Source organism: Salmo salar, chromosome ssa03, assembly GCF_905237065.1.
Source record: "Salmo salar chromosome ssa03, Ssal_v3.1, whole genome shotgun sequence".
NCBI classification, from domain to species: Eukaryota; Metazoa; Chordata; class Actinopteri; order Salmoniformes; family Salmonidae; genus Salmo; species Salmo salar.
The window spans coordinates 65565091-65581531 of record NC_059444.1 but is presented as its reverse complement, the minus strand read 5'-3'; the positions used below and the strand labels follow the sequence as shown (position 1 = coordinate 65581531).

Below are 16441 nucleotides of genomic sequence, written 5' to 3'. Positions count from 1 at the left end.
TCTCCACGGTGTCTCCAGACTGTCACGTCTGTCACATGTGCTCAGTGTGAACCTGCTTTCATCTGTGAAGAGCACAGGGCGCCAGTGGCGAATTTGCCAATCTTGGTGTTCTCTGGCAAATTCCAAACGTCCTGCACGGTGTTGGGCTGTAAGCACAACCCCCACCTGTGGACGTCGGGCCCTCATACCACCCTCATGGAGTCTGTTTCTGACCGTTTGATCAGACACATGCACATTTGTGGCCTGCTGGAGGTCATTTTGCAGGGCTCTGGCAGTGCTCCTCCTGCTCCTCCTTGCACAAAGGCGGAGGTAGCGGTCCTGCTGCTGGGTTGTTGCCCTCCTACGGCCTCCTCCACGTCTCCTGATGTACTGGCCTGTCTCCTGGTAGCGCCTCCATGCTCTGGACACTACGCTGACAGACACAGCAAACCTTCTTGCCACAGCTCGCATTGATGTGCCATCTTGGATGAGCTGCACTACCTGAGCCACTTGTGTGGGTTGTAGACTCCGTCTCATGCTACCACTAGAGTGAAAGCACAGCCAGCATTCAAAAGTGACCAAAACATCAGCCAGGAAGCATAGGAACTGAGAAGTGGTCTATGGTTACTACCTGCAGAACCACTCCTTTATTGGGGGTGTCTTGCTAATTGCCTATAATTTCCACCTGTTGTCTATTCCATTTGCACAACAACATGTGAAATGTATTGTCAATCAGTGTTGCTTCCTAAGTGGACAGTTTGATTTCACAGAAGTGTGATTGACTTGGAGTTACATTGTGTTGTTTAAGTGTTCCCTTTATTTTTTTGAGCAGTGTATATATATATATATATATATATACCCCACACACACACACACATATATATATATAAAACAACAGACGATTAATTGGTATCTGCTTTTTTTGGTCCTCCAATAATCGGTGTCGCCGTTGAAAAATCATAATCGGTTGACTTCTAATAGAAATACAGTTCTACTGAACTACGGAGTGGTAGTAGGTTAAAAAACATATTTCCGGGTATTCAGAGGTGTTGAGATAAAATGCTATTTTAAAATGGGAAGCCTTTCCTTCCTCTCCAGGTTGCTCTTCCTCTGAACTAGAGAGGTTGTTTCTGTACAGGCACAATGGTGATCAACACACACACAGAGTATGTCTGCTGTGAACCTTATACATGTAATGTGAGTATAAATGACAGTTCCCTTGCTTACAAAGTTTCCGTATGTGTGTGTCTCTTTGATTGTGTGTGTGCACACGCGCATGCGATAACGTGTTTTAGCATGTGTATGTGCACAAAGTGAATATGGATCGCATACGTATCCATCCGTAAACTCCAAGAAGAGTTCCATCCGATGATCTGAGGTGACACTTTCCCAAAGGGCTGAATTCCAAAGAGGACAGGTTCACACACACAAGCGGATGGTGGAGCTTTGTAGTGCTGTAAACAACCCTATAAACCTGCAATGCATCAACACCACACCAAGACTGAGACGCTACTTGTGGAGTCTGGGCATGCGTAACCTACTGAAAACTATAGGCATCCTACCAGACCACAATATTACAATGGTAGGTAGTTGGCATCAGAGTCAATAGTACAACAGTAAAGTAAACTGCCAAGCAAAAGGACTGAATCCTCCTAATCTGATCCTAGATCTGTGGTTAAGGGCAACTTCTACCTTTACCAATAGAGAAGGGGAATAACACTTTTACAACAGCAGCTTGTCTGGTCTTTACCTACTAAATAATCTACTATACAGGTGTGAATCACCTATACATGAATCATGGAGACAGATATGAAACACAAATCTACAGGGGTACCATTCGGTCAATTTTTGTGAGGGCTTACAACCCCTTGCTACTGGCTGGGTGTGAGGAGGTTAGGGTTGACGACATTGATAAACCAGTGAGCTAAGCGAGACTGGGCAAGATCGTCTGCAGCCTCGGAGCCACGTGACTCTGTGTAAAGCCTCGACTGGGGAAAGGAAGGAGAGATGAGGTCTCTAATGACTGTATCAGTCACATGGAGGGCTGGGTGTAACATCAGTCACACACTGGGCCTCCTGGTGCAGAGTACCATGCCAGAGTCTAGTGTCTGTGTCTACTACTGAACTGAGTTTAGACTGGTTTAGAAGGGGAGACTCCTGGTGCAGGCTCTTTGGTGCAAGATTGTATCAGGGAGGAGACTGCCCAGAGAGAGCATTGTTAGCAGGGGAATGGCCTGTACTAAGTCCTCCCATTTTATGTAGCTGGCACTGACTCTCACGAAACCCATTCCTTTACAATATAGTTTCTCTCTGTTGTAGACTGACTGCAGTGAGCAGTGCACTCCTATGTCCTCTCCTGTAGCTTGTTCCTTTGGGGATTTGAGTGAGCTATGATGACCTGCCAAGTTACATAAGGTGATCCCTGTGTTGAAGCAACACCTGGTGTTTGAGAAGCATTCAGCTCCTATAATCCCCATACTCCTCTACGTTGTCACTCATCATTCCAAGGGATCTAAAGGTTCTACACATAAAGGTGGAAGGAAGGGTTCCCCAGAGAGAGACTGACTGATGGATGGGAGAAGAGGAAGGGTAGTGAGGTTGTCTTACAGCTGAGCCCCTCTGTAGTGTTGCAGGCAGAGCCTGAGCCGCACAGTAGCCCCCATCTTCCTGGCCTCGCTCCAGGGATGCTTTCTCTCCACAGGCAGCAGGGACTCTGGGGGGGGGGGGGGATTATGGCTGGGGAGGTAGAGTGGGATAGTGGGAGGTAGGAGGGATAGAGGAATGTAGGTGGGGGCCAGCCGTTCCGCCCAGGACCTGGGCAGTGGGCCAGAGCCTGTCAGCGGGCATGGGCAGGGAGACGGAGAGAGAGAACCATGGAGAGATGCAGATCAGGGAGGTGGAGAGAGGGAGAAGGGGAAGTGGAAGGAGGAGTGTGGACTGATAAGAGTGAGTGCTGAGGTAGATAAACGCATTGGCGCCAGAGATTTGGCAGAGCAAATAAATAAAATAAACTGTCCCATGGTCTTACTACAGCCTCTGGTGGGCAAACATGAGGGCACTGAATTACAAAAATCAACTCAATTAGCACAATCATTTAGAGGAGGGTACGACGTTGGATGAAAAATAATGTGTTTGATTCAGACAATGTTAACATGGTGCACCTCCTCAATAACAGAAACAATTAATAGAGCTGCATGTCTTGGTTGTAAATCATACCTGACAAGCTGCCGGCTTCAGCACCATCACTCCCACAAGTGCTATTTAAAGAGGTAAACTAAATTCTGCGGAAAATAACCTCATCACGAAACAGGAAGTAATGAATGAACATGGTGGGGATGATGGGAGGGGACAGCCTGCCTAGTAACTAAGGCCCACAGCTGCAGTGAAAATCTCTAATTTTGTCGATGTGCACAGCTTCCTTGCTCTGCGCCTGATTGGTCTCGGTTGCATGAGCCTCTAAATTTGACTGGATTTCATTGACGCTGCTGACAAAAAAAAGCTTGCAATTAGCAGGCGGTGCTGGGACAGGCACAACGGTCTTGGCTGGCAATGACAGTCACCAGAGCCATTGAGCGGCATTAGCCAGCAAACTCAGATTGCTGCAGCTGACACACACATCCCCTGGTCCCTTTCCATCATCCGCTTTCAAGGCTGAATCCATACAAGCTGCTTAGCCATAGCACACCGCGTGTCCCAGTGCTGCAGTCGTATGCTGCATTTTGGAGAGGAATCAGCATCCACCAGAATGTGTATATACAGTTGAAGTAGGAAGTTTACATACACTTAGGTTGGAGTCATTAAAACTCGTTTTTCAACCACTCCACAAATTTCTTGTTAACAAACTATAGTTTTGGCAAGTCGGTTAGGATATCTATTTTGTGCATGACACAAGTAATTTTTCCAACAATTGTTTACAGACAGATTATTTCACTTATAATTCACTGTATCACAGTTCCAGTGGGTCAGAAGTTTACATACACTAAGTTGACTGTGCCTTTAAACAGCTTGAAAAATTCCAGAAAATGATGTCATGGATTTAGAAGCTTCTGATAGGCTAATTGACATAATTTGAGTCAATTGGAGGTGTAGCTGTGTATGTATTTCAAGGCCTACCTTCAATCTCAGTGCCTCTTTGCTTGGCATCATGGGAAAATCAAAAGAAATCAGAAAAGACCTCAGAAAAAAGGATGAACCAGACCTCCAGAAGTTTGGTTCATCCTTGGGAGCAATTTCCAAACGCCTGAAGGTACCATGTTCATCTTTGGTGCAAAAAGTGCAAATCAATCCCAGAACAACAGCAAAGGACCTTGTGAAGATGCTGGAGAAAACAGGTACAAAAGTATGCTCTGGATAAGAGCGTCTGCTAAATGACTAAAATGTAAAAAAAAATATTAAAAAAATTTACATTTAAAAAGCGTGTGCGAGCAAGGAGGCCTACAAACCTGACTCAGTTACACCAGCTCTGTCAAGAGGAATGGGCCAAAATTCACAACTTATTGTGGGAAGCTTGTGGAAGGCTACCCGAAACGTTTGACCAAAGTTAAACAATTTAAAGGGAATGCTAACTAATTGAGTGTATGTAAACTTCTGACCCACTGGGAATGTGATGAAAGAAATAAAAGCTGAAATCACTCTACTATTATTCTGACATTTCACATTCTTAAAATAAAGTGGTGATCTTAACTGACCTAAGACAGAGAATTTTTACTAGTATTAAATGTCAGGAATTGTGAAAAACTGTGTTTAAATGTATTTGGCTAAGGTGTATGTAAACTTCCGACTTCAACTGTAGTGGTATATAGTGGATGACCGAACCTCTTATGAAGGGGTAGGTGAGGTGAGGCAGTTACTCTTGGGGGAAAAAAATTGTCTGACTCTTAACTTGAACACTGAGCTCTACAGCACTGTAGAAATAGCCATTGAATACAAAACTGCCTTGGCTTGTTCCAGGAAACCCCTGCCTTGCAATCTACACGTGTTATGACATGTTCTAAATGTTTACCGCAGTCTGTGCAGGGTTGGGAGATTACGGTTTTTTCCTCGCTCTGCACACAATATCGCACCGTGTTGCAGTTGGCTGGCGCTAACGTCAGCTTTGATTCTTATCCAAGAGGTTGAGGAATCTGGAGGCTAGTAACCATCAATCCCAAGGTGACATCTTGTGTTTTCCAGTGTCGCGAGATCATTCATGTTTACTTGGCAAGTTGCTGGTGGCTTGGATTTAATTTATGCCAAACATATGCTGAGGATATCGAAATATTGCTGGATCGAATCACCAAGCAGACAATGTAAAAATCTGTCTTTCTGCCCCTGAGCAAGGCCGTTAACCCACTGTTCCCCGGCCGCTGATGACGTGGATGTCGATTAAGGTAGCCCCCCGCACCTTTCTGATTCAGAGGGGTTGGGTTAAATGCAGAAGACATATCAGTTGAATGCATTCAGTTGTACAACTGACTAGGTATCCCCCTTTCCCTTTCATTTGCGTTGAGGGACAAAAATATGTCTTTGAAACTAACAAAATTACAAGGACATGGGAAGAGAGAATGCTAGTCATAAATGGTTTGCCAGAACTAGTGGGGGGGTCTTTTATATAAACAACAAGAGAAAAGCAGCAACTGCATCCCAGGGAAATTTGAAACAGACCATCCGTGGAGAAAAAAAGTCTGCTTTACCAAGACCAACTGTTGTGGTAGTTTGGTGTCACGTTAGATTCTGTGTCACATAACAATCTTGTATTCTAAATTCTCTTCGATGTTGGCAGCAGTACAGCATTCTGGTCAACAGCTGGCTATGATTGAGCCCCCAACAGCTCAAGAGGGAAAATGAGTAGACAGGAGTGCACCTCATCAACGCCAGGCTTGGTACAGAGCCCAAACACCTCTGGCTCTGTGTCCCCCCCACCTCATCGCCCCCTGCCTGCTACCCTCTGCCAGCCCACGACAAAACCACAATGGCCCATCTCCCACAGTGCATTACCTTCTTCTGTTTGAATTGGAATCCGCGATCTCTCTCTATTTCAACAGTATTCCAAAAGTACTTTCTGCCTCAAGAGTAAGGCCAATGAGTTCATTTTCAGTCCCTTCAACATGAGACTTCTGTGGTACACAGTCATAGTATCTTGTGACCCCTAATAACCTTGTATTACCCTAATTAGCCCTCTATGGCCTTTCATAACTATCTGTGGTCTGACAAGACAAGTAACTGAGGAAATTCAAAATGGCTTTCCGGTAAAACAGATACCACAGGCTTTTAGCTCAATTACCATAACTACCCTGGATAAAGGGAGAGGTTATGAAACATGAAAATCATTGCTTCAGATTTAGAGCCTGGACTACACTTGCCGCTCTAAATGGACTAGCCCGTTTGCTGAATCACGTTTCTCATTCTGTTTGGCTGGAACGGAGGAGCTCTGAACACACTGGGGTGGCACTGTTCTGAGGGTAAACATAGCGTAGAGCCGGACACTTTCCTCTCAGCGCTGGCTTTAGGAAGAAAAACATATACACCCGACGAGTAGTGGCCAAGATCTACCACACCTCCCTACTGAGGTGCAGAACACAGTCATGACTGAGGCTGCACGTTGCCACGAAGACAGCCTTTGCTATTAGCAACTTCAACAACTTACAGGGACACTGAATTAAATGTGAGGTACTATCGCTGGCTCGACCCCTGCCTTGAAAACCTTTCTGGCCCTTCAAATGGTGGCTATTAGCGACCTTTCAGTCAAGAGTGGACACAGTGTGGGCTTGTGTGGAACAGAGGGTCTCTTGACACTGTGGCATGGTTTAAAAAACTGTGTTACTGTGTGTTTGGTTGGCTCAGATTCTCTCAGGTCATTTTTTTATGAGCCTACAGCTACACTGTAGCAGAAATGTACACCAGTGAATCTCGAGTCTTGAGGAAAAGCAACTCAGTTGATGATAAAATAGTTCAAAAGTCCAATGGTGGTACAACTTTAGTTCCTCAAGCCATTGACAGTATTGTCCAACCTAGAGCACAATGTAGCACATTTTACAAGTGATGCCTTTTAAGCATTCTAGTACAGTTAAATAGTTAACACACACACATGGACACAGCGGTCTAAGGCACTGCATCGCAGTGCAAGAGGCGTCACTACAGTCCCTGGTTCGAATTCAGGCTGTATCACATCCGGCCGTGATTGGGAGTCCCATAGTGCGGCGCACAATTGGCCCAGCGTCGTCCGAGGTAGGCCGTCATTGTAAATAAAAATGTGTTCTTAACTGACTTGCATAGTTAAATAAAGGTTACACACACACACACACACAAAATGTATTTTGTTGGCATTTACTCATGTCCCCATTACCAGTAAAACATAATCAAAACCTATTTATTTCACTTACTTGCTGTGCTGTTTTGTTGTTCATTTGTTCCGTGGTTTCACTCTCAACCAGGATTTCATCATACATGTCAAGCAGTGAAGTTTCAGCTGTCCGTGGCCTCTCTTCCTCGGTGCGCACTGTCACTGTGTCCATTTCCATCTTGTCCAGCTGTGTATGTAACATTTCACGTAAACCCTGTTTCTTGTCTGCATCGAAGTAGCGGTCCATGTACATAGCATTGAGCATGGTGGCAACACAGTAAAGAGAGAATGCCACCGAATCGCTGGTTCAAAGCCTGTGTCGTAAGTTTTGTTGAGCAGGCGTTTTAATGCCATGACAGAGGGTATTTCTTGAGTCAGTTGTTTAAATGGAGCTAGCTAGTGTGTTCATGTTTCCAAGTTTCAAACATGTTATCAAATGCCATTGAAATGGCAGCAGCGGTATGACAAACCGCACAATCATGAGCAGGCAATAGGTCTTTCCTCAGTAGGAAATCCTTGTGGACCCACTGTGCTGTCAGACTCATAATAATCATGGGGCTGACATCGCTGGTCCAAATGTCAGTCGTGAAGCTAATAGCAGTGACGCTATTACGGTGTAATTCTGGTAGGGCAACATCTGAAAAATAGCGCACTTGGTAGTGTGTACCGGTGCTCGACCAGTCGGCGAAAGCCAACATTACCCACGATAGAGAATGGTTGATTGTCAAGGGCAATGAATTCCATTATCTTGGCATTAATGGATTTCGCTTTTGAGTTGTCTCGCTGAAATTTCTTACTCTTTCAAATGACTGCTCACATTGTTGACTGCTCGATCCACACAGCAGACATTGTGGGCTAGGTTAGGAATGCTGTGTTGCACGTGTAGTACAACATTTTATGTGACATCATCACATCCTGTACCTATGTTATATAGGTATGCACGTCAGCTTTGACATCGGTTTTGCACAGATGTTAAACTAGACGTCGGGCCAATAGCGATGTTGGCATCTTTAGCTAATATCGTCCGATTCCGATATGTTCACCGATATATCGTGCATCCCCAATTTTTACGTTGCTAACATTTTGAGCCTGTAGGAACTACTGTAATGAAACTGCAAAACTATATTCACCATGCTGCAAAACATTTCCTTGGTCAGACAAGGGCAGTAATAGAATTGTGTAACTTACATTCATATAAAGTTTCTTCAAGTTAAAAGGAACTAATGATGGGAAACAATCCGTCTCCAGTTTCATGGGGACTGAAACCCTTTGTGAATGACCTCAAACCTTCGTTTCCAGGAGATGAGTAACTTGAGTAAAAGAGAGTGTTTGGGGTGTACTGTATAGCTGACTCTGCACCGAGTTTTAAAGATGTGAACCTAACCAGTTGCATCCCAAAGACGTACTTTACCAAGCTTGACACGTCTCTACTGATCGTGTGGCACGCTCCACTTCAAGTCCCTGGAGAGGGTGCCATGGCTGTGTAGTCACAGGTATCTCGCTCTGAACTCAGCAGCAACGCAATGCCTCGTGTACCGCAAGTCACGTTTTATCAACGTAAAAAAAGCTAGGCAGATGCCAACTTGTGAAAGGAGGCAAGTATAAGTGCTTAAGTTAATGACTTGGTTCATAGTGGCAAAGAGAGACATCACTGGTAGATCTCAGTGACTTCAATAGCAGGCGATAACCACAGTAAGTCATATGTTGTATTATTGAAGCACATAGTTAAACTGTGGGTGAGCAAGTTTTACACACATACAGACAGACACACCACATACACAACACTGGTCAGACTGACTTACCACTGTTGCGATTTTTGCGGTTGGACTTGCCGCCAAGCAGCATCTTCAAGCTGTTCCTGAACATGACTGCACCGGTCTGCAGCGGCTATAGGGAAATCTGCAGAAGAAAAAGGGAGTGTTTTTAATGTAATGTAGGCTATATTTACTGATGTTGGTTATTATTTGTTGTCAGCGGTATTCACTTGGCATCTAAAGCTGGGACCGAGAGACTGAAAAATAGCTTCCATCTCAAGGCCATCAGACTGTTAAATAGCCACCACTAACACAGAGGCGCTGCTGCCTACATACAGACTTGAAATCATTGGCCACTTTAATAAATGGATCACTAGTCACTTTAATAATGTTTACATATCTTGCATTACTCATCTCATATGTATACACTGTATTTTATACCATCTATTGCATCTTGCCTATGCTGCTCAGTCATTGCTCATCCATATATTTATATGTATATATTCTGATTCCATTCCTTTACTTAGATTTGTGTGTATTAGGTAGTTGTTGTGGAATTGTTTGATTACTTATTAGATAATGCTGCTCTGTCGGAACTAGAAGCACAAGCATTTCGCTACACTCGCAATAACATCTGCTAACCATGTGTATGTGACCAATAACATTTGATTTTATTTAAATTGCAAGTGGTGGGATAGCGCCATGGGCAGATGAGGTAAAGACATTGCAAATTCCAAAAAGATCACCACAGAACACCACAACGGTACAGAAGGTAATTGTACTATTCTGTCACCTAGTAAATGGTTTTACAGAATTCAGGTACTTAACAACAACAGCAATTTCTCACAGGTAAATTATTCATCCTCTTATACATACTAATGTCATTTTCGTAGTCTCTATTGGGAAAAGGTGAATATAACATTAGCAGCCTGGTAGGGGGATTTTGTTCCTTCCTGTGTGTTATAATAACTCTTCATTCATGAGATTTGTCATGCTTCGCTGAATTACTTGAGGAATATTTTAGTACCTACGTCATACAACGTTCATACGACTGATAATTACTGTGTGTGTGTGTGTGTGTGTGTGTGTGTGTGTGTGTGTGAACGTATAGGTGTAAGTTTGTTCAACAGGCTTTGAAATCATGTTCCTTTGTGTCTTTGTAATGTGCAAAGTAGTATCAGTGCATATGTATGTTTCTGAGCTTCTTTTTAGCTTGCATCCAGGTGCTTTTGTGTGAGTATATGAGAAAAAGACCAAGAGAGAAAAGGAAAGAGAGAGAAAAAGATTGTGTCCGCCTGCCTTTCCTTTCTCTTGCTGCCACGCTGCATGATAATTAAGCAGGAGAAAGAGACAGTTGTGGAATGAGTGGAAACATTGGCTCTCCTCAACGCAAATAGACGAGGCCTAAAATGCCGCCTGAGCTTCGAACAGCAATCCCTTTACTAAGATTTGAGTAGACCCACGCGTTTAGTGTCTTGGGAATCTTTGGTACCACGCTGTTAAAATCCTCCTCTGCTTTCTTCGGTCACATTACAGCTTTTAGAAAGAGCCGACTGTGGTTCCCTCTCATACTTATCCTCTTCAACTTCATCTTTAGAAAGTTTGGATTAGCCATTTTGACTTTTCAGGTATTCTCTCGTGTTTGACTAATGTCATACATTTTTCACACAAGGTGTCAAACATGGAGAACTACGACCACGCCTACTCCAGGTCGAGGCAGAAGACAAGAAGCTTTTTGAGCCGACACTAGGCTTGGGCGGTGTCCAAATTGTCATACCTTCATACTGACCTTGCGCAATATCTGGATATTTTGGTAATACCGGCACTGAACAAGGGCCGCTGTTTTCAAACCACACTGAGACTTCTGTTCTCCAAAAGATTAGCAATGCTAACAAGTACATGTAACATCCCATAAAGAATGCTAACGAGTGCATTGCTAACATTTTATACAGTCTCTTGACCTAAACTATACAAGTAACTCAAAAATGCTACTCACAGTTTGCTGCACGCACAAAACAAACTATTAGACCACAAGGCTCTTGATACAGGAGGGGATTCTCTGCTGTTACCAAGCAAAGCTTTATTTTGGAAGGAGCTAACCACTAGATACTGTAGCTAACTAAGCTATTAAATTAGCAAACCAAAATGCACAACTGCAGAGCATTCAGCAAATTCGAGTTAACTTAATAGTTATAAGATATCTAGCTGGCAAACATTTAGTTGTGAATTCCATATTGTAACTAGATCACCTGGAGCAATGCTGTACAACAGTGAGTGACTCACAAGGTGTGCTTGTAAACAAACACCATGTGACTGGGGACTACCGGTAAGCTTCATAATGAAAAATGATGTGACAGGGGAAATGAAGAACGCAATCTTCTTATTTCCTAAAGTACTGCACAAGTTAACTGCAGGTATTTACTTAAAAAGTAGCAACAAATATTGAAATGTATAAAAAGAAAAACATTCTAAAGAAATAGTTAACGGTATTGAAAACAGTATTGAAAAATACCCTGGTATACGCTGTATGGACTAAGCCTATCCGACACACAACCAGTCCTGAGCTGAGCTCACACCAAATTGAGGCAATTAGCAGCAGGAGTGTTCCTGATATTTGAGGAAAACCAGAGACCTTTAAAAACTCTTTCAACTGGTCTCAGCCAGTCAGTGCCATAGAGGCAAAGGGAGAGGACTCTGTTCCAGGGAGATTGTAGTTTCAGTTTGCCTTGGTGCTTTTGTGTTGTACGCTGGGGGGGGGGGGACTGTACAGTAACAGATGTTCCATGTTAAAGCTGGGGAATGACTCAGCGAGACACTGGACCCTGTGGCTTCTTCTGGCAGCCCACAATGCCAAACAACATCAACAAAGACGAGCCAGCGTGAAGCTCCCCCGACCTCCTCTCTCCTACCCAATCCTGTTATTTTCTCCCTCCACCCCCACCTGTAGCCTCTCTCTTTTCCAATGTTTTCTTCAAATCGTCATATACCCCCCCCGCCCGTTTCTCACTCCAGTCAATCCTCTTTTCAATCTCTAGTGTCTAGTTTCTTCTAGACACGGTCTATTCATCTCCTTTCTTTTTATCCTCCATTCCGCACTCTTTCTCCATGTTTGCTAACAGTGCATGTACCCTCTATGTCTGTGTATTCCAACTGTAACTCAGACCCCCCTCCCTTTGTCTCTCTCTCTCTCCCACAGGGGGTCTGTGGCCGTGGTCTGACCACAGTCGGCTCTCCCTGGTGCCATTTCCTGGAAGCCTCTGCTTCGCCCCTCTACTTTACCACCACCCCCATGACTGTAGCAGCGTGACGTGGCAGAAGAAATAAAAACCAACAGCTTCCTTCACTTTGACTCCTTTAATCTGTTCGATACAATCCAGAGCTCCTCTGGTTCACTCTCTCTCGGTATCTAAAAAAACAACCCACACAGCGAGCCAGATCGGACTTAAAGCACAGCGAGGGTGGCTGGCTTAAACAAAGGCAGCCATTCTGAGCCGAACAGACTTCCTTTAACGCTTCTCTCTCGACGGGCAGAGCTACATCTTCAATCACCGCCGGGAAGTGTCAGTTCTAGCAGGTGCCAGGTATAGGAGGGAACTCACAATGAGTAAACTTTTTCTTTCTCTACACATGTTCAATTGAACGAGCAAAGCTAATAGGAAGTACATACTGTAGTGTGATATATATATATATATATTAATTACACACGTGTGTGTGATTTCATTACTTTAAATGTAATTTGCATTGTACATTTACTGAGTCATTTGTCAGTCTACTTAACCGTAGGCCCATGTCTGAGCCCCTGTATATTATGTACATTACAATAGCCTAGTGCCTTTAGCGGCACGCTGGTCAAGGTATTAGTCAGGCCTGATTCTGGCAGAAGCCCAGCAAATACAAAACAGATGGGTTGGTGGGTGGTAGGTGGAGAGAGGGAATCTACACATTTTTGTAGTAAATCAAACCATTTTTCTCATACAACAATCCAATGACCCAGCCCTGCTTCCCTATTTCACAGGGGAAGAGTGGGGAGAAAGGAGGCAAATTCCTTGGCACACTCCAAAAGAAGCACACTGCTTGAAGTCATTCAGAAGCACTTTCACACAATCCTCCCGTTACAAGAACACTATCTGGTGCCCTACAGGACAAGCACACCTCGAAGCGCCTTCTAGGCTTTAAGTCAACTGCCATGTGATGTCATGGTCCTCCTAGCCAAGTCTATGCCGTATGTGTTGCCTTTTCTCTCCTCTTGCCGTTGTGCTCTTCATGTGGGGAAGGAAAAGGGGGCCCACTGGAGCGTGGTACTGTGTAATTAATGAGCCGCAGCGTGGTGGCGCAGCCCTCCACCATGACCTTACACAGCAGCTTCGCAGCTTACGCTAACAGCGTCAGCAGAAAAACAGGCTCGGCATCAGGGCCTGTCAGAGACGGGCACCGTCGTCGACAAGGCTACAGGGACAAGAAATGAGAGCTGATGCTGAATACAGATTAGGACGTGGGGTGACCTTATCCAAATGGCATAGCATCTGAGAAGAGAAGAAAAGGGGCTAGTTTGACAATCTGTCCCAACAAGTGAAAAGTTAACAGTGATGCATTTGGGCGAGTGAAAATGAGGACTGGTAATTTACATGCAAGGAGAGTAGCAATCCAAGACCATAACCAGCCTGCTTGGTTGTGTGGTAGCTTGAACACATAGATGTGTTTATGTGTCTGTTTGCGGTACAGAAGGAAGCATCTTCCCTGAAAGCTCAGCAACATGCTATCAGCAGCCCCTCCTTCCCTCCCCTTGGAGGCCTGATCACAGATGCTAGGCATATGTTCTAGAAAATGGCGATTGGAGGCTGAACCTTCAACGCTATTGTGTGTTCACTCAGACAACAACCCATCCACACAGCCCATGCGGAGGGGCACAGAGCATCCTTGGAGCTGAAAGAATTGTCTAAGACTGCCCTAGAACTGGAACTGGGCAGGGTTTATCTTTCCAGTGCTGCATGGCCTGGCCTGCTCAGAGGCTTACTTGTGTGCCGCAGTAGCACCAACGGCATTAGACCGGGCTGACTGTGCTTTCACCGCTGCTCCATAGTGAAATTGCTACTGTTATTCTTTAGGATTTGCTCCTGCCACAAAACAGGGCTGATATGGGTGTGAAAAGTGAAGGGAGGGGGAGGAGTACAGTACTACTACTACAACATCAACATCCACTAATCACGCTCAGAGGCCCATCGGAACTGTCCGTTTAGGCAGTCATTAACGTTAGTCATTGTTGGTTTTTCAACGTATCTGCTCCTTTACGTCATCACAAAGGCCACGGCAAAACCATCAGATAGTTGTAGGGCATTATCTGTCCACCTGCAACCATTTTCAAATGATAATCAAGGGACATCACATATGCTCAACATACACTACTAACATGTTTACCTAAAAGATAATCAGATATAAAAAAAAAAGTTTCAGCAGCAAAATCACCCCTAGTTCCAGACTCCCACAACATAAAGAAACAAAAACAACCCATCCAACGCTGTGGTAAAATCCCCCACTTTAACGGACAAGCAGAAGGAGGGTGGTGGGAGGGATGGGGGCTAAACCTACATAGGCTCCATCCCTAAGCTGCCACGCACACTGCCAACCGCTCAGATGCCCATTTCAGTCGCGCCGCTGCACCTCTTTAGCATTCTGGAGACCCTGCCCAGAGGGACGGGGACGGGGACGGGGGTAGATTTTCCCCTCACACAGCCTTTTAGATTAGGCTTAACTCACTTCACATCTTTCCCACTCTATACCCGATTATGGAATTCTCTGTTCCTCTCACACTAATAGGAAAGCGCTTTAGAGGCTAGCTGAGGGCCAGACAATGCTTTGCCTGACATCACCTATCTCTCCCCCCATGGAGAGCTAGCGGTCGATACCACTGCCTGGTTTTAACAGTTGGCTTACTGGCTCGCCGATCATTACCTGCCTGCCAGTCAAGCATAGCGAGCTCCACTGCACTCGACAGGTGAGGGAAGAGAAAACAAGCTTTAAACTTGACCGAGTGAGGGCAGGGACTCCTGCAGAACCGCAGGGACTTTGAAGTAAACTAAGGTAATGGAATGGATGGTATTGCACAATGAGTTCACATCAGACTCACTTCAGTACGTTTTTCAGTAAGGCTTTGGTTTTGGAGAATAGTAATCATTTTTGAACGGGGTATAAAACATGTCATACATAGAGAAGGTTTACAACCCTGAGACAGGATCCCCCATCTCTCCCTTTAAAAAGTTGCAGTCCTGCCCCGTTTTCTTTGAGTGCGCTGGATGACTTGATGCTGAACTCTCAGAATGTCCTAACCAAAAAATATGATTCTTTCCAGTTTCTGAGGAGACTAGTATATCCAAAACTAATAAGAAGAAGCAAAGGGAGTCCGCACAAAGCCAGTGTGCTGTGAAGTGCACACACATTTGCTTCCTCCCATCAGAGTAGGCTACATCTCTGACAACACCACATTTGTACAGGGCACATTAGTGGTGACTAACAATCACCTCTAATCGATGGGATGAAAGCTTTTGGTTTCAATGCTGCAATTGCTCAAGAGAGAAAATTAGTTTCAGCTCAAGGATTCCATTTTCCGAAACTCTTATCTCAGAGTTGGGAGGCAATGAATAAGACCTTTATACTCCAGTCTCAAATCTGACTTCTATAACAGACTGTGGGGGATTGTTGTGTTTATCGGTCTACAAGAGCTGAGAAGCATTTATGATAATCCGCTATCATGGATCAGGGACTAATGTGAATATATATGATATTATCAAAATGAATGGGTCCTCCCTGGTTGAAGAGGAAGTTTTAAGCCATGTGATTTTCCTCGTGGAGATGAGCCCTGAAAGCCTATTTTTGTGGTTGAGTGCTACATACTGTTGCTTCAGTTAAACATAAACTAAGCTAAATTATCCTGTGACTAGCTGGATCCCAGGGACTCTGAAAATAAAACAAGAAATGATCATACCAGTATGCTGCCTGCATCACAACATTGCATTTTTCTTTGACTATCTATGCACTTGTAGTGGTCAGTGCAGTACTCCCTTTTAAATCACATTTCCTAAACAGATAGCTAGCTAGTTAGGCTATATAGTTAGATAGCTTACCTGTCCCAAAACTGTACCACACAAGCATAGCCGAGTGATTCAGAGAGACTGACAGCAGTGGGGGAGAGAGTCAGAGTGTGTTGCAGTAACCAGCTGCTATCTCAGCATGACCGTCTCACACTGCCAATCCACTTCCCACGGCAGAACATAGGGAGTACAACAGGAGTGTTACAGCAATCTCAAGTTGTTTGTTTTTCAACAGGCCGAGAGAGAAGCACCGGCTCATAACATTAAAGAGGGGGAGGAGGTAGTGCAGCTAGAGTATGAAG

The 16441-nt window shown here is 44.5% G+C and overlaps 1 protein-coding gene across 1 annotated transcript in view; it reads right to left on the bottom strand.

The window, feature by feature from the left end:
• The window catches only part of LOC106601254 (protein TANC2-like), a 149275-nt gene that overhangs the window by 67506 nt on the left and 65328 nt on the right, over positions 1-16441 (bottom strand). The window contains 1 exon segment of the mRNA XM_045715128.1: positions 9103-9199. Coding sequence (XP_045571084.1) covers positions 9103-9166 — 64 coding nt within the window. The 5' untranslated portion in view covers positions 9167-9199.